This window comes from Apodemus sylvaticus, chromosome 3, assembly GCF_947179515.1.
Source record: "Apodemus sylvaticus chromosome 3, mApoSyl1.1, whole genome shotgun sequence".
Taxonomy (NCBI): Eukaryota; Metazoa; Chordata; class Mammalia; order Rodentia; family Muridae; genus Apodemus; species Apodemus sylvaticus.
The window spans coordinates 12,676,021-12,700,694 of record NC_067474.1 but is presented as its reverse complement, the minus strand read 5'-3'; the positions used below and the strand labels follow the sequence as shown (position 1 = coordinate 12,700,694).

At 36.1% G+C, this 24,674-nt stretch overlaps 1 protein-coding gene across 1 annotated transcript in view; it reads right to left on the bottom strand.

Annotated features, from left to right (window-relative positions):
• The window catches only part of Sntg1 (syntrophin gamma 1), a 401,178-nt gene that overhangs the window by 86,726 nt on the left and 289,778 nt on the right, over positions 1–24,674 (bottom strand). Inside the window, exons 12-13 of the mRNA XM_052175391.1 lie at positions 15,510–15,626; positions 13,451–13,522 (exon numbers count right to left, since the gene is read on the bottom strand). Coding sequence (XP_052031351.1) covers positions 13,451–13,522; positions 15,510–15,626 — 189 coding nt within the window. The remainder of the gene's footprint in view (positions 1–13,450; positions 13,523–15,509; positions 15,627–24,674) is intronic.

The window sequence follows — 24,674 nt, the reverse complement described above, 5'->3', positions numbered from 1 at the left end:
CATTTGTATCAATAGAGTTGGTTTGCATTCTTGATTTCTTATTTAATATACTTCAGTCAGTTTTTTTTATTATTTTTTTGGTTAATATACAAAGGAATTTTCTGTAAGAAATTGCTACAGGGAAACAGACAGTTGCTGTCAAAATCAGCATTGCTAGAACTGAAAAAGCAAGTAAATTAAGATGATAAACCAGTATGACTTATCTGTGACAAAATTATAAAATGAAATACGTTTCATATTTGTCTAATGAGATTAAGTACCAGTTCAAAGAGTACTCTATTTCAATTATAATATTCTACCTCCAACAATAATGGAATCATATTAGGAAATACCTAAAGGGGATATAGCTTGACATATTAGCACATGGGCAGAAATTCTATATTCCTTGAAGCTTTAATGAGGATTTCACAGGGTTAAAAATCAATAAAATTTCTAGGTTAACATTTAGTGCTCAACAAAAGAAATTCTGGGGGAATCAGTATTTCTGACCTCAATCAGTATTACAGAGCAATAGTGTTAAAAACTGCATGGTATTGGTACAGTGACAGGCAGGAGGATCAATGGAACAGGATTGAAGATCCAGAAATGAACTCACACACCTATGGCTACTTGATCCTCGACAAAGGGACTGAAAACATCCAATGGAAAAAAGATAGCCTTTTCAATAAATGGTGCTGGTTCAACTGGAGGTCAGCATGCAGAAGAATGCAAATTGATCCATTCTTGTCTCCTTGTACTAAGCTCAACTCCAAATGGATCAAGGACCTCCACATAAAGCCAGACACTCTGAAGCTAATAGAAAAAAAAACTGGGGAAGATCCTTGAGGACATCAGTACAGGGGGAAAGTTTCTGAACAGATCACCAATAGCATATGCTGTAAGATCAAGAATTGACAAATGGGACCTCATAAAATTACAAAGTTTCTGTAAGGCAAAGGACATCATCAAAAGGACAAATCGGCAACCAACAAATTGGGAAAAGATGTTCACCAACCCTACATCAGATAGAGGGCTAATATCCAATATATACAAAGAACTCAAGAAGTTAGACACCAGAAAACCAAATAACCCTATTAAAAAATGGGGTACAGAGTTAAACAAAGAATTTTCACCTGAAGAACTTCGGATGGCGGAGAAGTATCTTAAGAAATGTTCAACTTCATTAGTCATTAGGGAAATGCAAATCAAAACAACCCTGAGATTTCATCTTACACCAGTCAGAATGGCTAAGATTAAAAATTCAGGAGACAGCAAGTATTGGCGAGGATGTGGAGAAAGAGGAACACTCCTCCACTGCTGGTGGGGTTGCAAATTGGTACAACCACTCGGGAAATCAGTCTAGAGGTTCCTCAGAAAACTTGGCACCTCACTTCCAGAAGATCCTGCTATACCACTCCTGGGCATATACCCAGAGGATTCCCCAGCATGTAATAAGGATACATGCTCCACTATGTTCATAGCAGCCCTATTTATAATAGCCAGAAGCTGGAAAAACCCAGGTATCCCTCAACAGAAGAATGGATGCAAAAAATGTGGTATATATACACAATAGAGAACTATTCAGCCATTAGAAACAATGAATTCATGAAATTCTTAGGCGAATGGATGGAGATGGAGAACATCATACTAAGTGAGGTAACCCAGTCTCAAAAGATCAATCACAGTATGCACTCACTAATAAGTGAATATTAACCTAGAACACTGGAATACCCAAAACTTAATCCACACATCAAATGAGGTACAAGAAGAACGGAGGAGTGGCCCCTGGTTCTGGAAAGACTCAGGGTAGCAGTATAGGGCAAAACCAGAACAGGGAAGTGGGAAGGGGTGGGTGGGAAAACAGGGCGAGGGAAAGGGACTTATGGGACTTTTGGGGAGTGGGGGACCAGAAAAAGGTAAATCATTTGAAATGTAAATAAAAAATATATCGAATTAAAAAAAGAAAAAAAATTAGTCCTGCCATAAAAACAAACTAAAACTAAGCTCACATTTTTGAGAACATGTAAGACTAAAAATATAGAATTGCAATTGTTAGGGTTTAATGCCTGGAGTATGACATTTATTCTGCAATTCTTACATTCATTCCTTTACTATGACTGTCTATCACAAGGAAAGTAGTTTGAGCTTTATTTTTACTTATTTTCTATGAGCATTTTTCCTGGAGATGTGAGGAGAGGAAATGGAATGCCTGGAACTAGAGTCACCAGTCTGTGTAAGCCATAACGTAGGGCTTGGAATCAAACCTAAGTCTTTGGGAAAATCAGTCAGGGCTCTTAACTGGCAAAGTGTCTTTCCAGATCTATGAGATTTTTTTCTTTACAATTTCTTTAGATTTAATTAAAAAGAAATTGCAACTAGTTTATTTAAAATATCTTTTCTGTGTTGAATATAATTATTAAGTCGTCTCTCAGATTCCACTGTACAATGTGCAATGAAACATGGTATGTTATCTTTCTTCACTTTGTGCTAGTTTAGCATTTGATTATTTTAATATATCACTGCCTCAGTCCATTCCATTTCTTCTGCATCTTTCAAAGGCTTAAGGGCATGACTAGCAGATAGGACTCCTGTAATGCAGGTAACATTGAATATGGGGGAAACTTTGCGTTTCCTGATTCTCTCTGTTCTTCATAAGCACTAGTGTAAGCCATTATCAGGGAAGGGAGTAAATATGCTGATGACTGTGGGAACTGTAAAAGCTATGATATTCTTACAAAATAGGTTTAGTTAATGTGATGCATTTTATGGAAAGGATGCTTTGGGGTCAATAATTCAGTAAGTGCTTATTAATACAGAATACATTTTTGACTTGGTTTCATATTAACTTTCTAAACAGAGACTCTGGACTGTAGGTAGCCACCTTAACTCTCCTTAGCTCTCCACTGTGTCACGGATGTTGCTATATATTATTTTCAAAATGCATATAATTTTAGAAATATCTTGTATTAGCATTCAAGATTATATAAACTTACTACCTCGGTAAGTGGGTTGTTCATGGACTACTGCAATATCACCATAGACATACAGTTGATAGTTGCTAAGAAGTAATTCTATGTCTAATGTATATTGAACATTATCTTGGTGTGGACATTTCCCATCTGGCAAAACATTTGACATTTCTATTTCCTGGAGTAGAATAAGAAAAAGTATAAAATAACAGAAGAAATTGAAAGTGGCACAGAGTGATTGAGCCTCGTAGAAACTTCAGAGAGTACTCGCCTCAAAGTTCACTGCCACACCTACAGAGTGAGCATGGCCTATAAGAAGACTCATGCAGAAAGACAAAACTTTTTGAACTTTAGGACTTAAAGACTCCAGTTCTAGGACAAACAGTAAAGTTAAAGGACTTGTGGGCTAAGGCTACAAAACATCCAGGAGAACAAGGCAGTGGTGGTGCATACCTATAATCCCAGCACTTGGGAGGCAGAGGCAGGCAGATTTCTGAGTTCAAGGCCAGCCTTGTCTACAGAGTAAGTTCCAGGACAGCCAGAACTACACAGAGAAACCTTGTCTCAAAAAAAAATCAAAAACAAACAAAATAACATCGAGTAGAACCCAAACAGATGAGCCATAAAGGCAATGATACAACAGAGTTGTGGAAATGAGTTGACCATGTCTCAACAGAGGAGGAGCTGAGAAATCACATCATAGGTATTATCAAAGAGTTTTAGACACAACTCCAAGGTTTTAGACTTAAGCAGCTGGAAGTTAGAATGACTATCAAATATGCTTGTTAGGGTGTAGAGGTGACTGTCATTAAGAATCCACACAGAAACTTTCAGCAGACAATAAATGAATTTGTTTGAATACCAGTAACAGTGGTGTGAAGTTCAATGCCATTGCTTTATAAAAGGACTGAATGCAATGAATTGAAAATGGTCAAAAACATCCACAGAGTAAACTACAAAGGTCAGTTGGCCTCAATCTTAATTAAGTTTGGGATCTGTTCTCTCATTTTTACAAAATAATGTAACTATTAAAATATATTTATATTTCAAAAATTTATTTTCCTGTCACAATTGTTAGTTTTAAGCATTTCTGTTGAATAAGAACAAGTTACATGCTAAGGGTGATATATAAAAGATACATAATTTCTTGGTGTATAATTGCTGCAAACATGAGTATAACCTAATAAACTATGCTTTCGTTTACATAATATTAGAAAATAAATAATGATGGGATAGAGTAAACTGCAAATCCATCCTGGTGTCTGAATGAAAACTTGCTCTTTTCCCCATTTGTGTATGATTTCCTTTCACTTTAAATTTAATTGCTCTATAACAAATTTTGTATTCATTTATATTTAAGAAAATATTAACTGTGAGCATATAACCTTTAGAAATACAATTCTGTCTTCAATGTTCTATTTCTTTTTTTCTTTTTTTTTCTTTTTATTTTTTTGAGACAGGGTTTCTCTGTAGAGCCCTGGCTGTCCTGGAACTCTCCTTGTAGACCAGGCTGGCCTTGAACTCAGAAATCCACCTGCCTCTTCCTTCCAAGCGCTGGGATTAAAGGTATGTGCCACCACTGCCCGGCAATGTTCTATTTCTTGCTGTCCCTTTTTCTCCTCAAGCTGCCTAATTTTTTTTAACTTTTCCTGGTTCTACTTGCTTCCCTTCACTGTAGAGCTGCATGACAGTAATCACTAATAAACACATGACACAATCAATACAAAACTCTCTTTAAATATCCTTTGCCAACACCATTAATGCAAAACTCTTCAATTTAGCCTCAGTCTGATTTTTTTTGGACAAGCTGTGAAAGCAAACGTTCTTTACCAAAATCTCACAAGAACAGTCTGTCAGAAAAGATTTTTTTAGGCCATTTAATAATAGTCTTTCTCTCTGAAGCTTTTTGAGATAGGCCCTTATAATATACATTTTCTTCAACACTACTCTCTTCTACACTTCTACTAGAATTTCTGCGTAAACTCCACTTAAAGCTTTCAACTACTTTTCTAGTTCAATGTCTCAAAATCTTGTATATTCCTCCAAAGAGCTACATGGTTAGGCCAGTCACAACACCTAACTCCTGTTTTAGTGTTCTGGTGCCACAAAGAGACACATGACCAAGTCAACTTTTATAACAGAAAGCATTTAATTTGGTCCCTTATTAAAATTTTAGGGGTTTAGTCTGTGATCATCATGATATGATGAAAAGCAGGCAGGCACAGTATTGCAACACTGCTTGAAAGCTTTACATATTCATCTGCAGGAAGGGAGAGAGAGACTGGGCTTGTAATGAGTTTTTGAACCCCAAATCCCACCTTTGTCATACATCTTCCACAAGAACACACCTCCTAATCTTCAACAGTCCACAAATTGGAAAACAAGCATTCAAACATAAGAGGCTACTGGGCTGTTTTCATTCAAACCACTATAAATGCCCATGATTCCTCTACTGAAAATAAACTTTAATTACCTCACAAAGCTTTGATAAATTCCTTTCAAGAATATAACTTGTGTTATATATAGCACTTTTGAAATCAACTGATTTATTGATCTAATTTTTTTTTGTCTTTCAGTGAGGTGGTTTGACTTCTGCTTTTTTTTTTAACTTCAGCTTATTTACAATCATTCTTCCTTAAATAAAAATATGGGAAAGGAGACAAAGAAAAGAAAAATGGAATTTAATTTTGTATTTTTATTGCATTTTCACTTGCAAAGTATGGTTGTCTAATAAATGAAAAACCAGATCTGGGTATCTGGGAGTGTCAGTAGAGAGAAGACAACTGTCCTCACGGGGCCTTTCCAGGTGTATGAGTCAGCTAGCTGGGTTCAGGCACTGAGCTTTGGCCTCCTCAAGTTCTTCATTTTCACCTCTTTGCTGTAACTCAGAATTTCCTGTCACCAGGATTTATATACGAGACTGTACTTGTAGACCAAGTCTTAACTGGTGTTGATTAACAGAGGAAGATTAAAAAAAAAAGGCTTTAAAGAACATTGATAAATTTGGCAGATAGAGGAACTGTCAGTGGTAATTGCCTATTAGCTTGAAGTATGTGATCCCCATACATTCCAGTGAGTGCCACTTTAAGGTCTCCCTAAGCAAAATTGAGTCTCATAATGATGCCTAGAAACCACACTTCATGGACCAATATGAAAAATAGAATAGTATGATTTTAATACTTTTATGCTCTCCTTTTATCTACTGTATGGATTGGTCAACAGTACCTTCAATATTTGCCTTTAAAATGCTGAAGCACACAGTATATTTACAGAGATTCATATTATGATCTTCTAATTCTGTGACATAATCTCAAGAGTGATGAATACCTCTTGATTCACTCCCTTAACTGTTCAATGTTCTTAATGAAGTTACTCACCACATTCAATGTATCAGTATTGATTGCCTAGCTTCCACCTCTTAATGTCATTCAATTTAACAGATTAACAATGAAGTTGAAAGGATTGCAAAGGATAGAGTCGACACTGTCATCAAAAGCCCAACAAAGGCAAAGAAAATAGGAGGGATAGCACTGTCTGAGGAATCAAGGTTCTTTTCCTAATTCTGCTGTTGCCTGCACATCACAAAACAATGATATCTGATTTTCCCAGTGCCCATCTGTATGTGACCTAAAAAAATAGAATATGATCCCAGCAAGTTTTGTTTCTGAGTAAGAGTAGGGCCCATGGCACTGAGAAACTCTTATTTCTTTTCTCTAATGAGGAGGCTGTAAAGATGTGCCAGACAGGAAATAACAGTTAAGAATTACAAAGATGATATAATGCCACCCTTAATAAGAAATGAAAATCCTACTAGACAGTAGTGTATGCATTTAATCCTAGCAATACAAAGGTAGAGGCATCCAGATCTCTGAGTTCAAGGCCAGACTGGTCAACACAGGATGGACAGACAGGGCTATACAAAACAAAACAAAACCAAAAGAAAAACAAAGGAAAACAAAAAAATAACAAAAGAGCACCACTTTTACATGAAAAGAAAGGAAGAAAGGAGAAAGAAAGAAAGAAAGAAAGAAAGAAAGAAAGAAAGAAAGAAAGAAAGAAAGAAAGAAAGAAAGGAGAGAGAGAGAGAAAGAGAGAGAGAGAGAGAGGTAAAAATCCATTATCTTATCTTTAGCACTTTGTTCTCTGTGTCAGAGGATGGAAGGGCCAGCTAGTACACATGCTTATCTGGGTCATGTAAAGCGTGTCCAAATGTGGAGATTTAAAAGAAACTTCTTTCATTAGGAAATGTGGAATGGGTATGCTGGGGAAAGTGCACATAGCTAGCACCACATAACAGAACATTTCAGCAATATTTACAGCTTATAATCACCAGCCTGCATTGACCATTGGGTAAATACTCTGATGAGGACTGTGAAGAATGATAGTAATTATGCCAATGAGATGCTATGGCGACTTTCAATGATAGATTCTAGCCTGACCACCTGACAATTGTACATGCTATTGCTGCATCGCTGATCTCTCTTTCTAATAGTTTTTGTAACTTAGGTACCAATCAAACACTCAGAAACAGAATAATGTTTAATAAATAATAAAAATTGTGATCACAATACACTAATAGAATAAAAATAAATGCCTCCTAGAAATAGAAGAGCAATATATTGCTAAGGGTTATCAACTTATATAAAGAACATGATTATTTTTCTGGTTGGAATAATAATGGTCCTCACAGGCTCATATGTTTGAAGAGTTGGTGAAATTATTTGGAGAATTAGGACGTATGAATTTATTGGAGATGGTTTGCCTTTGAATTTGGGCTTTCGAGTTTTAAAACATTCATGCTATTCCCAGTGTGTGTTGTACCTCCTACTAGTGGATAAAGAATTGACCCCTCCACTGTTCCTTATGGCATGTTTTTGCTCTGCCATCATAAACTCTAAAGTCATAAAACAAATTAAATGCTTTGTTTTATATGTTGCCTTGGTCATGTTGTTTGATCCTAACAATAGGAAAGCATCTAAGATAGCTGTTATTTAAAAACTATAACAGCTTTCTAAATTTGAAAAGTCTATATAAATTTAATAACATGCAATGTTTTATTAAAATGTAATTTTAAAGTGATGTATTTAGTATCACAGAACACTTTTACACATTTGTTCACAACACACAAAGGGACACACATATACACACACACCAGACAAATATAGACATGCACAGAGACACACAAATCAGCCACAAAGCTATAAAGTCATAAAGCATTTCTTCACTGAGACTGAAAGGAAGATCTGAAATTCTGATTTTGGAGAACATATATATTGATTTCTATACTTTAGAAAAAACTAGGTTGATAAATCTTTTCTGAAATAAAAATAAATGGTGAAAACTTTTGGAAAATAGCGTGTCAATTAAAAATACTGCTGACTCTTTGAAGATTCATCAAGACCCCATTTTGTCTACATAAGTATAACTTTAAAGTTTACCCAATCCAAAAGGAGAAATAAAAATCCAAAATGACCTATTTAATGAATTGAACTTTGTAATTCAAATTCATGTATTTTTCTAAAGCAAATATTCTCAAGCTTACATAAAACTCTATAAACATCAAGCTGGTGAGGAGAATACAGACATTAAATTTTGGCATTTTTCCTGATGTTTTGTGAGGAACGGACCTAGCAGTAATCTGCACTTTTCTTGCCCTCCAAGAAGGCTGATATGCAAAGGAGCAGCTTGTTCCATTCCCGAGTACACATAAAGGCTAAGTAGCAAGGAGTTGAGAGAGTAGTATCAATAACAGTGAGTGATTTTGCTAATCATGATTAGAAATAATAACCATATTGATGTTATTTTAAAATTCCAAACAATAAAAAAATCATAAATGTGTAAATAAAGCTCTGTTCATTCAATCAACAATATAGGAAGACATAGCATGCAAACTGTGCCAGGTTATTAAAACAAGATAGTCTAAATACATTTTAACAGTATTTCATTAGTTTGAAATACTGTTTTTTTTTGTATAGGTAGTCTTCAGAATGAGAAGGTAAGTGGTTTTTCTTAATATTAAAACTAGAATTTAATAAATAATAGGATTTGAAGGTCATGTGATTTCATGAGAATTTCATGAAATTATAGTAAATTTGTAAAGTAGAAATTTCTGTTAACTGAAATAAATTCCCAAGGTATTAATCTAAAGATTATGGATAGATTTGAAATATATATAAAGGACTTTAAGTTGCAAAGATAATTTAAAATTATTTGCTTCAGGGAGAAGAGCCTTGAGATTGATGCCACATTAACTTCAGCAGAAAAATCCATTTTCTAGCATTCTCCTTCATCTAAACTATCTTCTGGTGATTTTCCCTACAAATATTCACTAACCAGAAAATTATCATAGAAGACCAGTCATCAGTTATTTTAAAGTCTTCATTTATTTCACATGTTAAAAATGTGTGGGATTTCTAAGGTTGCCACTATATTCATTCAAATTACAGAAAGGAATTACAATGTGAGGATTTGAAAAATACCACTTGTCCATCACTTTTCTGCAAACAAAACCTGGGCTATACCCTGAATCAGGTGGGCAAACCCCACTGATTTGGTTTATGACACATACACAGTGCTGGCCATGGAGAAACTGGATTTGAGAAAAGGAAGAGTCAGTATTTGGGTTTAAATTTCCAATCTGAGAGCTGGAAACCAGGATTATTCATCAGCTGTATATTAACTTCCTAATGAGGCAAAAAGGCCAGGTCTTTCTGTTACCACACTACATCCCTGAGTGATGATTGCTTGGGTTTTAGGAGTAAAGTTTTGGGTAAATTTTCCCCTAGAAGGGAGATGGGGATGGACGCATCAAATGGAGCTTGCAATGGAGCAGAGTATGGGTCAATGAAACACATTTTAATGCAATTTAATTAGTAACTTGGGGTTTTAAGTATGTCTTGGAAAAACAGAAGTTTTCCACATAACAGATGGCAAATGTGTGAAAAATACTCTCCCAGGATGCTACATTCTAAGATGATTAAAATTCTAAACATGTAATAAATTGTATAAATGAAAACATAATCCTGTTTTGTTTTCCTATTATCAAAGATGGTCAGGGGCTATGTTATTTTCAAACAGCAAGTCACATCTAAAGATGCCTTGGTTGGCATTGTCTATGGGACTAGTTTTCTCTATGATAAATTCTTTTTCTTGTTTTGAGACAGGCTCTACCTATGAAGCTCAGGCTATTCTGGAACTCTCTACAAAGTCAAGACAACTCCTCTACTCTGGACCTTTCTGCTTCAGCTTCTAGGGGCTGAGATTGCTGGTGCATGACACCACATCCCAGCGTGATGTTTTCTTTCAGGCTGATAGCCATCTGAAAAAGTAAACACCATTTTTACCCAAAGCAGACATTCTACCACTTAAGTTTTGTCCTAGACAAGCTTTGCTAATCATCAGGGAAACAGATGGGTATGGTCAGAGAGAAGCAAGTATGAAACTTGGGATTTTAGGAAGACTTACATGTATTATGGCAACTTAACTCTAACATTATGACTATAACTCAGTCTATATTTATATATTTCTATATTATACACATTATTAAATGTTATATACATTTATATAACTAAACAGTAATTACATTTATAACTAAAAGTTATTCAGTATTTCAAGTGACTTAAACTGTGAAACAAGCAAGTCTAATTTTAGAAGACTACCACTTCGAAAATAGCATTTCATATAGATTTAGAATACCCACAAGCATCTTTTCAAGAAGATGCTATGCTAATAAGAAAAAAAAAATTACCCAAAGCAGTAATTTGAACATTACTTGCAATCTTTTCTACTAGTAGTATCTATTTTCTCTTTCAAATGCCAAGAGTAGGGGTAAAAATAATAGGGAGTGGGAATGGGGAGGGGAATGGGATAGGGAAAAGAGAGAGAGAACAGAAATCTCTGTTCTGGGCAGGCTATGGGGACACAGGGGGTAGCATCTCTAAGATAGCAACCTGGAGTAGAAGATCTCAGGGAGTCTATGGAGTTGACTCGAGTAGAGACTCCTAGTAGTGGGGAATATGAAGCCTGAAGTGGCCACCTCTTGTTGCCAGGCAGGGCTCCTAGTACAGGGGTAAGGACAGCAACACACCCACAAAATCTTCTACCCAAAATGTGTCCCGCCTTCAAGAAGTACAGGGACAAAGATGGAGCACAGCCTGAGGGAATGGATGACCAATGATTGGCCCAACTTAAGACCCATCCCATGGGCAAGAACCAATCCCTGACACTATAAGAATTCTCTGTTATGCTTGCAGATAGAACACTAGAATAATTGCCCTCTATCCTCTAACCATTGGCTCCACCCAACAGTCAATGGAAACTGGTGCAGAACTCAGAGCTTAGAAGTTTCTATATCTTTGTCTAAGAATTTTATGAATTCATTGTTTCTAATGGCTGAATAGTACTCCATTATGTATATATACCACATTTTTTGCATCCACTCTTCTGTTGAGGGACATCTGGGTTCTTTCCAGCTTCTGGCTATTATAAATAGGGCTGCTATGAACATAGTGGAGTATATATCCTTATTACATGCTGGGGAATCCTCTGGGTATATGCCCAGGAGTGGTATAGCAGGATCCTCTGGAAGTGATGTGCCCAGTTGATTTGGAGAACATCATACTAAGTGAGGTAACCCAGACTCAAAAGATCAATCATGGTATGCACTCAGTAATAAGTGGATATTAACCTAGAAAACTGGAATACCCAAAACATAATCCACACATCAAAAGAGGTACAAGAAGAATGGAGGAGTGGTCCCTGGTTCTGGAAAGACTCAGTGTAGCAGTATAGGGCAAATCCAGAACAGGGAAGTGGGAAGGGTTGGATGGGAGAACAGGGGGAGCAAAGGGGGCTTATGTGACTTTCGGGGAGTGGGGGCCTGAAAAGGGAAATCATTTGAAATGTAAATAAAAATATATTGAATGAAAAAAGAAAAGAAAAAAAGAACAGAAAGTGAGAAAAAAGTTTCTATATAATATTTTAAGACTCCTGTTTTTAACATAAGGTCTTCCTACATAGTCCCAGCTGATCTAGAATTTAGTACACAGACAAAAAATGGCTTCAAATTCGCAGAGATTCATCTGCTTTTGTTTCCTCTGTGACAATTCTGTTGTGGTAGAAAGGTTTGTACAAACTTTTCTCATGCATTATTACAATGTAACCCAAGATGATGTTTGTAAAAGCCAGAAAAAAAAACCATAAAAGTCTCAATGAAATTTAAAAGACCTGAATAATCATTTCCCTAAAGAAGACAAAAACCTGGCCAATAAGCACATGCAATAATGATCAACATCACTAACAGGGGAAATTCAAACATAAACCACTTGGAGGTATTACCTCCTATTACTTAACATGTTTATTTTCTAAAAGGGAGAAGAAACCAGCTGTCACTCACGTTAATACAGATTTAATACAGCTGTGTGGAGAGTTAGGTCAGAATGCCAACTACATGGAGCAATATACATATTGCTAAAGGATTTACAAATGAAAAACTATGATCCAAGCAGCAATTCTGCTATGGGCAAATACTGGCAGAGATCTAATCATTACTAGACGAAGGCATTAATACTTGCATGCTTTCTGCATCATTTTTCAAAGTAACAAGAATATGGAAGCTCTTGAAGAAACTGTGAGAGTCAAAATGATAAAAATGTTGTGATACAGAAACACAAGGGCATATTAATCACCCCTAAGAATGACTAAGACCCCACCATCTCTCAAAGCATTGATGAGCTGTGAGAGGACCTGAATGAACTGAGTCAGCTGTAAGAATATATGAGAAAAACTCAAATATACAGAAACAGAAACCTGAAGAACAAGTCGGGACAGTGGGAGGACCACACAGATATAGGTCAACAACCACGAAGAGGCACATGCATGAGATGAGGCCATGTGGAAATCTGAAAAGGAACATGAGATTTCATCTGTTCTTGACTCAAAAAGAAAAACAATTGACTTGAGAAGTGAAGAATATGCAAATTTATTTCAAGTTAATGTCATTTCATTATATATAATATATTAATATATTTGTTAATATATATGTCAATCCATTAATATAATTCCCCTTAGAGTTATGTTGTAGACATTAAATCTACACAATAAAAATTTTGAAAGGAAACATGCACCAATGATTCTCTCAACAACCTACTTTAATTCCTACTCTAGACTGTATAAGTCATTTCAGTCTTTAAGAATCCCTGATGACTTGAAGCTGTGAGAGTTCTGTGTGTCACTAAGATTTTAACCAGTCTATCACATACAGTTATTGTCAGATCCCAAGACAAAGAAAATGAGTCTTCCTCCATTTGATTTCATGTTTTAGACTTACTCTCTGAGTGCCTGTGCAATTTTTGTATTTTGAGTTTCCTTCCTTTAGCTCTCATTTTACTTTCACTGTTCATACTCTCTTCAATTAATAGATTGTTTTAATGAGCTGTACCTGAGCTTAGATACCCACTCTTCAGAAGACATTCTATAGAAGTTCTTGTCCTTATTGCACATACCTTGAGAACCTTGCACATAATCTCACACACGGAGAAGGTTTTTTCTGCTCGAGTCCAGTCCCAGGTGGTCACCTTTAAAAGACAGGTAATAACGGATCATTTGTGCTAGTAAGGCATTCCTGCTTCCCTCTGTCTTACCTAGATAATAACACTTTCATAAAAGTATTTCTTTAGTCTCTCAGTGGTACTTCATATAATGTTCCTTCTACAGAATTTGGGTGTTTTTGAAAATTTGTAAGGAGTTGTCTTCTTTTCAGGACACATTTTATGTTGTTTGTAATAATTTCCATTTGAAAAAAATCTTTTATGTCTTTAAAATAAATCTTGTGTTATTTTAAAACAAATATTAAGTATGCAAATACTAAATATGCATTCTACCTTAATAATATACAGAGAAGGACATAGATATTAATATTTGCTTTGATTATTTAAAATAAATTATTGATATTTTAAAAGCATTCTAAGATTATTAAGATATTGTAAAGATGTCAAATCTAATCTGAAGTTAGTCCCCTTACTTATTCTAAAATATTTTATCTCTCTAAGCAGAAGAAATTATGCAGGGTAGGAATATAGCAAAATATATAAACTGTTTTTTTCTTTCGGGTACTCTGAAATTTGTGTGTACATAAACAGTAAAAATAGTAATGATTCAGATTTGAGAGCTCTCAGATCGTTCATAATATTAAACCTGTCAGTGAAAAACATGGTATCTTGTGTTTATAGTCTATAAACATTTATTGGGTGTTAATTCTCTGTAAGGTACATGTTTTCAAAGCAAGCTTTTCAAGAAAATAAATGTGCAGACGTATTGAGTATACATAGAAAATACAACAGAACATATTACAACAGATTAGGTTCCAGAAGAACTGAAGAGTGTAGACGGTCGCTTATTAAACTGTGTGGCCTTGAATAGTCCCCCGAAAGACAAATGTATTGAATGGTTGTTCCTGATCTTTTATATTTTGGGACATGGCAGAACATTTAGAAGGTGGACTATAATGTAAGAAACTTCAGGTCATTAGTGACATGAACTTAATGGAGTTATAATGTTTGAAGCACTTCTATTTTCTCTATCTTCTGGCTGCCATACAGTAAGCTTGCTCCCCTGGTGAGTCCTCCAAGTGTGTTGTCCTATGCTGCTCTAAACCATGCAGCACAGCCATGTGGCCATGGACTGGATCCTCAGACACTGCATGACAAGATAAACATTGTTTTACTTTAGTGGTTGGTCTAGCTACATCGTGTTTTACAGTAGGGGGAAATTAATGCATTCATGTATTTCCCAGAAAATATTTCTTTTTTTTTACACAAGACTAATAAAACTTAATTTAAACTTTTGTATGATTTGTATGTTTTCTATTGTTTTGTGTGTGTGTGTGTATGTGTGTGTTATAATAGTTTGTGTAGAGACAGCGTCTCACCTTTTATACCTAGCCAGCCTCAAACACATCTTCTTTCTTCAATCTCCCGTGCTCAGAGACTGCAGGCATGTACCTTCACACTTGCCTCTCATTTAAACTTTTTGCAGCATAGAATTTGACACAATATACGTAGACTTAACATTGATTATTTTAAAGTTTTATTTATTGTATGTTAATAATATTTAAATATAAATTGAAAGCTTAATGCTGATAATGAAAGGATCCAGATAATGACTAAGGCCTCTCAAAGGGTCCACAGATACAAAGGGAATAGAATGTTCATTAATATAAAGTAAATGTTTAAATCTCTTACTCTACCTATCATCATCACTTTTTAATCCAATATATGAAATTGCTTGACATATCTTTGGGGACATTTCTAAAATTCTTTTCAATGTCTTCATGAAATTTTTAACAATAATATTATGGTTTGCTCCATGTATCAGGTTCTTAAGCAAAAAACAACACCTAACATCTTCAAAGCTTTACATTTGGCAAAATATTTTAAACAGACATTAGTGATTTCCTACATGTCTTTTTTTTTCAGAATGCATTGGTGATTAGGTGCTGCTCAGGTGATGTAAGCCCGCTTTCAGCAGCTCTGGTTGTTCAAACATTTGACTATAAACACTTACTGGAGGTGACAGGAACCTGTAAAGGCAGGAGCCTCTCAGAGCAAGAAACACGGGTGTGTACCCACGGTCCTGGAGGGATTCCTGCTCCCGTGCTTCACACCAGCCCATGTAGACTATCTGCAAGGAAAGCAAGTGCTGTTAACTGCCAAACTACACTTTATATGTTGTAGTCTATTTGTGTGTCTTGTGCTGAAATAATTTCATGAAAAATTATCAAATTGATTTATAGCAAATTCCACTAAAACAGCCTCCTTGTCAGCAGAGGCTAGAAACAGAGGAGTTTGTCTCCATAGCATTGTCAAATGCTGCCTTATTTGCCACAAGCTACTTTCTCACACATTCCCTGTCTTTTTCTGCGCTTAAAGGTATTTACTTACAATAAACTATTAGCTCAACTTCTTGTTTACCAATTAGTTATATTTATTATGCCTGAATAGTCTCAGAATACAAAACATGCAAATGAACAATGTAAGCCTTTTCCTGCCAGTCTAGAGTGAACCACATCATCCTCTGGGATTCACAAGATAAGACAGTGAAACACTTATTCTGAGCACTGTCAACATTTTTTTATATTAAAAAAATGGAGGTTCATTTTTACATATCAAGTTGCAGTGACTGATCATAGCTCTGGGTCTTCTTGACTGAGAGAAACTGGTTTCTAAGGGAAAGCACTGTTCTTAGAGACAATGTCTTGAGCAACATATGGAAGCTTCACTTGTCAAGAAAGGGCTATTGGCCTTTGAGCTCAGGCAGGAAAGAGGGAGGCGGAAATTGCAGTACAGAAAGGGGACTCTGAGATAGTCAGGTTTGGAGAAGAGAACTCTGAAGAAGGTAACATAAACCTGACAAGAGGTAACTAACCATGTGGAAAACATGGAATACTTTAAACCAGTTACATATGTTATAAGCTAGTCAGGGAATATATCAAAGCATTTGGGCTAAGAAATTATTCATAAATTATTCATCTGAGAGTTGTTATTTTGGGAAACAAAGAGGCCAAGTGGAAAAGCTGAATTCTACATTTGACATATCATACATGGGGCATAAAATCCAAGCTTAGAAACGTCCCAGGTGAGAGGCCGGGCAGTTACACCTGTTCATCATGCTCCACCATTTAATTGCAATGAGACTCAACATACACAACTGTTGGTTAAATGTTACAGTTTCAATATTTTATTGATTCCATATGGGAAGACCCTTCTTACCTCACCAGTTTTACTTTTTGATTTCTGATTTTCAGACATTGGTTCAGCATTTACATTGCTTTCTGTAATACCATCTATGGCCAGCAAAATATGAAACACATGAGGAAATGCAGCTGGCCTTAGTGTCCATTACACTGCACCCAAGATATAATGGTGGGAGGAGCAGAGTGTCCAGCACGGCCGTCATGCTCATCCAGCTGCTAGTACCAAATTACCAGCTTGATGCAGAAGATGAAGTTCTTCTCAGCTCAAAACCCAACTTTAAGATGGCTTGTATACAGCATACTATTCTAACAGTTGAAGAATAATAACACAAAAAACTTCACAAACAATTCCCACTTACACCCAGGGACATTTTCTTCCTCTTGGATCATTTTTACTCTATAATAAACTGGATTGTCCATTATCTTAGTTTACATTATAGTAACTCTCTTACATTTTCAAAGTCTCTGATTTAACAACTTTTGTAACTGTGATTTACATACCCTCTCTAGAGTATTAATGTGTGTTTTGAAATTTACATTATAATTGAACACTTAATAGACTTTTCAGTTGTTAATGAAATCATAATAAGATCCAGATACAATAAATTATTTGGATTTATTTTATATAGTCAATTATAACTAATAAATTGATACCAAACATTGAAAATAATAAAGTCACTCTCCTCATAAAAACATTTAACTATGTATGCATTTACAAATACACACACACACACTCACACGCAGGCATTCTTGCATGTTGAAACAAACTACAGTCCTTTGAAAAGAAGGATTTCAATTATTGAGGTAACCCAGACTCAAAAGGTGAATCATGGTATGCACTCACTAATAAGTGGATATTAACCTAGAAAACTGGAATACCCAAAACATAATCCACACATCAAATGAGGTACAAGAAGAAAGGAGGAGTGGCCCCTGGTTCTGGAAAGACTCAGTGAAGCAGTATTCGGCAAAACCAGAACGGGGAAGTGGGAAGGGGTGGGTGGGAGGACAGGGGGAGAGAAGGGGGCTTACGGGATTTTCGGGGAGGGGGGCCTAGAAAATGGGAAATTATTTGAAATGTAAATAAATTATATCGAATAAAAAAAAGGATTTCAATTATTAAAATGGCCAGGAATACTGGCCTGAGCACAAGCTCATGTCCCTTCTTAGTTAATGACCAATGTGGAAACATCTAGCCTACTGTGGATGGTGTCACCTTTGGGTTGTTCTAGTTGTTCCTAGATGGTATAAGAAAAAAAAACTAAGCAAGTAATGAAGAACTAGACAGGAAATAGTGTTCCCTGTCAGTATCTGTCAGTTGCTGTTTCTGGGTTCATTGAGTTCCCACCTTGATATTCCTCAGATATGGACTGTAACCTGAGAGTTGCCAGCTGAAATAAACTCTTTCCTCCCTAAGTTGCTTTTGGTCATGGTGTTCTGTCCCAGCAATGAAACTATGAATGATATTCGTACCAGAATCATATGGTATTGCTATCATAGAACTGAATATGTTTTATGTAGTATTGTAAAAGGACTTTGGAATTTTGAGATAAAAATGTTATTGTGTATTTAGTGCTTAGTGAACTGTTTTCAGAACTAAGACGTTAAACCTGAGATATTATGTTCAGATAACCTAGATGCAGCTTAAGAGGTTTCAGAGGAAAATTGGAGACTTCCATGGAGACTATAAGACTATTCAGTATTTTGAACTAGACATCGGAGAGCTAGGGCTGAAGACTTGGCTGTGACTAACAAGACTCCAGCATCAATGAGGCAGTATATTCTGGAGAGGTTTTCCTCAGGGTAAGCATAGTGTAGCTATAGCCCAGAGATGGAAAATGTGGCACATCATTCTGGCAGTCAAACTTGGTAATAGGTTAAAAAAACATTAGGTATTACTAGTTATGGAAGCTTAAAAAGACAACAAAGAGCATTAGAAGATTGGCATCTGAAAGGCCAACAAAGGACATTAGTGAAGATGTGGTCACAGTTGAAGTAGAACTACTAAGTCATAGGAGAGATTGAAGCTTGGCACCATGTCGTAGGCTCAGAATCTTTGAAGAGAGGCTATTGGTAATGGTACAGCTCAGTTGCAGGGGAGACTCTAACATTTTAGAGATGATAGTACCATGGGATTACTGCAAAATACAACAGAAGCTGTTGAGTGGAGCCAACCAGGGAGAAAAGACGTGTGTGCAGTAAAGAGAAATGCTCATGGACCCTCAGGGCCATGATAAAAATGAGAGGCTCTAGATGTCAAGCACTGAGTTTTTTATACTTCTGAATTTTAGTTTTGCTTTGATTTGGGTGTGACCATGTCCTGACTAATGCCTCCTGTAGTAAGAATTTATGTCCTTAGATTTTATTTCACAGGAAACAATTAAAAATGACTTGGGAATTTTATAAGACATTGGAATTTCCAAGTTTTAAGGAGATTTTAAAAGATTTCAATATTTTAGATAGGCTTTGAACTTTGAAAAGGACTTGGATATTATAAAGACATTACAAATGGTTTGAATTTTTAAAAACTGTGGGATTTTGAAAAGTTGAAATGTTTTGCATTGTGATATTAATATTAGATGTTGGCAATGAATAAGAAAGTAAAGGTTATATATTAAGAGTAATGTGTTTGTGTCAGGTTTAGAAGGGGTTGATTTTCCTGATTAGTTTTTTTGTCAATTTGACCTTACATATGGTCATTTGAGAAGAGGGAACCACAACTGAGATGACACCCCTGCCAGACTGGTTTGTGGCTATACCTGTGGGGGACTTTCTTATTAATGACTGGTGTGGAAGCCTCCAGCTCACTATGGGTGATATTTGCTCTAGGCAAATATTCTTAGATATCATAGGAAAGCTATCTGACAGGGTTATGGCGAGATAGCCCTCCTGCTTTCATGTTCCTGCCTTGGACCCCTGCCATGACTTCCTTAGATAACAAAATGTGAGTTTCAAAAGGAAATACAGCCTTTTCTCCCAAGCTGCTGCTGCTCTTGTATTTTATCACATTAATAGAAATCCTAACTAAGGCATATAAGTATGCAAACTAGTTTAGTTGTATTATAGTAATTGAGCTATAATAAAAAAGAGTATGGTCAGACACTGTTTGTCATTTTTATATTAAATAAACCAGGAAAGTCACCAAGGCTAGTTGCTTTAGAAAATATGTTGGGATTTGAGTCCTAGATATTTATCAAAGTATTAGGCATGGATACAGAATACCCATTTATACCTATGTAACATAAATCTAAACGTGGGTCTTATTTTGCCATATAGTAATAACAACATCAGTGCAGAGACTGAATTTCTGCAGCCATGCTCACAAGTAGAGGGCAAAACCTCTGCTTTAGCAACAATTCTGGAGCAGAAGGATCCAGTTGATGTGTAAAATGGATTCAGGCAGAAGTTAGAGAGATAGGGTAAAAAAGTCAATCTGGCAAATACTTAGAAATGATCCTACATGCTAGTTCTTTTCATAATGGTACCTCCATTCCTATACACTTTCATGTACATTTTCCTGTGTCTTCAAAAACATATGTAAGGATATTTTTAAATATTATGAATTCAACTAAATAAAAGAGAACAAAATAAAGATAGTTGAATGCAAAGTTTAGAAGCTGATTCAGTAAAAACTTTCTAGAATGATGATCAAACCCATGAATAAAGGTAGAAAATACACAGAGTAATAAACGGGTGTCACTATGAGAAATTAAACCCTTAAAATCTAATTCCCAAGCAAAAAGAGATAAACAGATATGAGACACAGAGAAATGGTCACACACAAAGGTATTCCAAAGTATACATAAAGGGTCAGTCTACTAAGAGCTATAATTGAAAACTAGAGATAAAACAAACAATAAAAGTAATCAAGAAGCAGGAAAAAAGTTGTTGCTTCTTTGTAGTACTAAAGATAGAAGACAGGGCCAAAACATGTTAGGCAAGTATTCTAACAGTAAACTCTCTAATAACCCAAATTAATATTTTGAAAGAAATAAAAGTTGGATTAATAACTGAATTCTAAATGGAAACAAGACAAGATATCACTTGCAATAAACTTCAATATATAAAACAGAAAATCAACCCACAGTTCTATATGTATATGAATTATCATTTAAGAGGCAATTTGGGCTTTTATGTCACACAGACCATGGTGGCATACCAGCCTTGGAGAAGCCAGCACAGCAGTATCCAGAGAAAAGGAGGGAGACAAACCCAAGACAGAAAATGCCACTGAGAAAGGAGCAAAACAAACTTAGAGACAAGTAAGGTGTTAAATGATCCAAACATCATGCTTTTCCTACTCATGTCCACAGAACTGTAACACTGAAATGAGAAGTGCACTTTGGTGACAATAGTCCTGTCTTACAGTCTGCTGCAAAGTGACATCAATGTATTGAGCACAGTTTAGCTGTCAAGTCCACACCTTGAAAGCCCTACCAAGCTGCTCAGTGGAGACTCCATCTCTGGCACAATTCATTCTAAGTATTCTTGTATTTTTAGAAGATCATGATTTATTTAAATTGAACTTACAATATTTCCTGTAATAGAAAATAAAACAATAATGAAACTATATATACAAGTTTATTTCAGATAATATTAAAGTCAATTAGGTCAGAGAAACATGTATTTTTTCCTTTTTTAAAAATTTTCTATATACTTTGTTTACATTCCAAATGCTTTCCACTTTCCTGGTTCCCCCCTCCCCATCGGTCTCATAAACCCTCTGCCCTCCACCCATTTTCCAATCACCCCTCCCATTTTCCTGTCCTGGAATTCCCCTACAATGCTGGATCAACCCTTTTCATAAGCAGGGCCCTCTCTTTCCCTCTTCTTGGGTATCATTTGATATGCTAACTGTGTCTTGAGAATTCAGGACTTCTGGGATAATTAATATCCATTAATCATTGCATTCCATGTGTATTCTTTTATGATTGGGTTACTTCACTTAGGATGATATTTTCCAGTTCCAACAATTTGCCTAAGAATTTCATGAATTCATTGTTTATAATTGCTGACTAGTATTCCATTGTGCAAATATACCACTTTTTCTGTATCCATTCCTCCATTGAGGGAAATCTGGGTTCTTTCCAGCTTCTGACTATTATAAATAAGGCTGCTATGAACATAGTGGAACATGTATCCTTATTGCAGGCTGGGAAATCCTCTTGGTATATGCCCAGGAGAGGTATAGCAGGCTCCTCCGGAAGTATGTCCAGTTTTCTGAGCAACCACCAGAATCCCACCAGCAGTGGAGGAGTGTTCCTCATTCTCCACATCCTCGCCAATGCCTGCTGTCTCCTGAGTTTTTAACCTTAGCCATTCTGAATGGTGTGAGTTGAAATCTCAGGGTTGTTTTGATTTGCATTTTCCTAATGATTAATCATGTTGAACATTTCTTTTTTTATATATTTTTATTTTCTATATTCTTTGTTTACATTCCAAATGAATTCCCCTTTTCCAGATCCCCCTTCCCCATATGTCCCATAAACCTTCTTCTCTCCACCCATTTTCCAATCACCTCTCTCCTTTTTCTCTGTCCTGATACTCCCCTCCAACACTAGATCAATCCTTGCCAGGATCAGGACCCTCTCCATACTTCTTCATGGGAGTAATTTGTTATGCTATTTGTGCCTTGGGTATTCAGAGCTTCTGGGCTAATTAATATCCACTTATCAGAGATTGCATTCCATGTGTATTCTTTTGTGATTGGGTTACCTCACTTAGGATGATATTTTCCAGATCAAACCATTTGCCTAAAAATTTTGTGAATTCATTGTTTCTAATTACTGAGTAGTATTCCATTGTGTAAATGTACCACATTTTCTGTATCCATTCCTCCTTTGAGGGACATCTAGGTTCTTTCCAGCTTCTGGCTATTATAAATAAGGCTGCTATGAAAATAATGGAGCATGTGTCTTTATTGCATGCCGGGGAATCCTTTGGGTATATGCCCAGGAGAGGTATAACAGGGTCCTCCGGAAGTATCATGTCCAGTTTTCTGAGGAACCGCCAGACTGATTTCCAAAGTGGTTATACCATCTTACAGCCCCACCAGCAGTGGAGGAGTGTTCCTCTTTCTCCACATCTTCGCCAACACCTGCTGTCTCCTGAGTTTTTGACCTTAGCCATTCTGACTGGTAAAAGTGAAATCTCAGGGTTGTTTTGATTTGCATTTCCCTAATGACTAATGATGTTGAGCACTTCTTAAGGTGCCTCTCAGCCATCTGAATTTCTTCAGGTGAAAATTCTTTGTTTAGATCTGTACCCCATTTTTGAATAGGGTTATTTGGTTATTTGGTCTAACTTCTTGAGTTCTTTGTATATATTGGATATTAGCCCTCTATCAGATGTAGGGTTGGTGAATATCCTTTCCCAATTTTTTGGTTGCCGTTTTGTCCTTTTAACAGTGTCCTTTGCCTTACAGAAACTTTGTAATTTTAAGAGGTTCCATTTGTCAATTCTTGATCTTAGAGCATAAGCTATTGGTGTTCTGTTCAGGAACTTTTCCCCTGTGCCCATGTCCTCAAGGGTTTTCCCCAGTTCCTTTTCTATTAGTTTCAGTGTGTCTGGTTTTATGTGAAGGTCCTCGATCCACTTGGAATTGAGTTTAGTACAAGGAGCTAAGAATGAATCAATTTGCATTCTCCTGCATGCTGAGTTCCAATTGAACCAGCAGCATTTGTTGAAAAGGCTATCTTTTTTCCATTGGATGTTTTCAGCTCCTTTGTCAAAGATCAAGTGACCGTGTGGATTCATTTCTGGGTCTTCAATCCTATTCCATTGGTCCACTTGACTGTGACTGTACCAATATCAGGTAATTCTTAACACTATTGCTCAGTAGTATTGCTTGAGGTCTACGATACTGATTCCCCCAGTTCTTTTACTGTTGAGAATAGTTTTAGCTATCCTGGGTTTTTTGTTATTCCAGATGAATTTGAGAATTGATCTTTCTAACCTATGAAGAACTGAGTTGGGATTTTGATGGGGATTGCATTGAATCTGTAGATTGCTTTTGACAAGATGGCCATTTTAACTATATGAATCCTGCCAATCCAAAAGCATGGAAGATTTTTCCATTTTCTGAGGTCTTCTTCGATTTCCTTCTTCAGAGATCAGAAGTTCTTGTCATATAGGTCTTTCACTTATTTGTTTAGTCACCCCAAGATACTTTATGCTGTTTGTGGCTATTGTGAAGGGTGTCATTTCCCTAATTTATTTCTCAGCCTGCTTATCCTTTGAGAATAAAAGGCTACTGATTTGCTTGAGTTGATTTTATAACCAGCCACTTTGCTGAAGTTGTTTATCAGCTGTAGGAGTTCTCTGAAACAGTTTTTTGGGTCACTAAAATATACTATCATATCATCTGCAAATAGTGATAGTTTGACTTCTTCCTTTCCAATTTTTATCCCTTATGTTGTCTAATTGCTCTAGCTAGGACTTCAAGAACTATAATGAAAAGATATGGAGAGAGAGGGCAGCCTTGTCTAGACCCTGAGTTTAGTGGGATTGCTTCAATTTTCTCTCTATTTAGTTTGATGTTGGCTACCGGTTTGCTGTATATTGCTTTTACTGTTTAGATATGGGCCTTGAATTCCTGTACTTTCCAAGACTTTTAGCATGAAAGGATGCTGACTTTTGGCAATGGATTTTCAGCATCTAATGAAATGATCATGTGGTTTTTTTCTTTGAGTTTGTTTATGTAGTGGATAGCATTGCTGGATTTCCATATATTGAACCATCCCTGCATCCCTGGGATGAAGCCTACTTGCTCCTGGTGGATGATCGTTTTGATGTGTTCTTGGATTCAGTAGGCAAGAATTTTATTGAGTATTTTTGCATCGATATTCATAAGGGAAATTGGCCTGAAGTTCTCTTTCTTTGTTGGACCTTTGTGGGGTTTTGGTATCAGCGTAATTGTGACTTCATAGAATGAGTTGGGTAGTGTTCTTTCTGTTTCTATTTTGTGGAATAGTTTG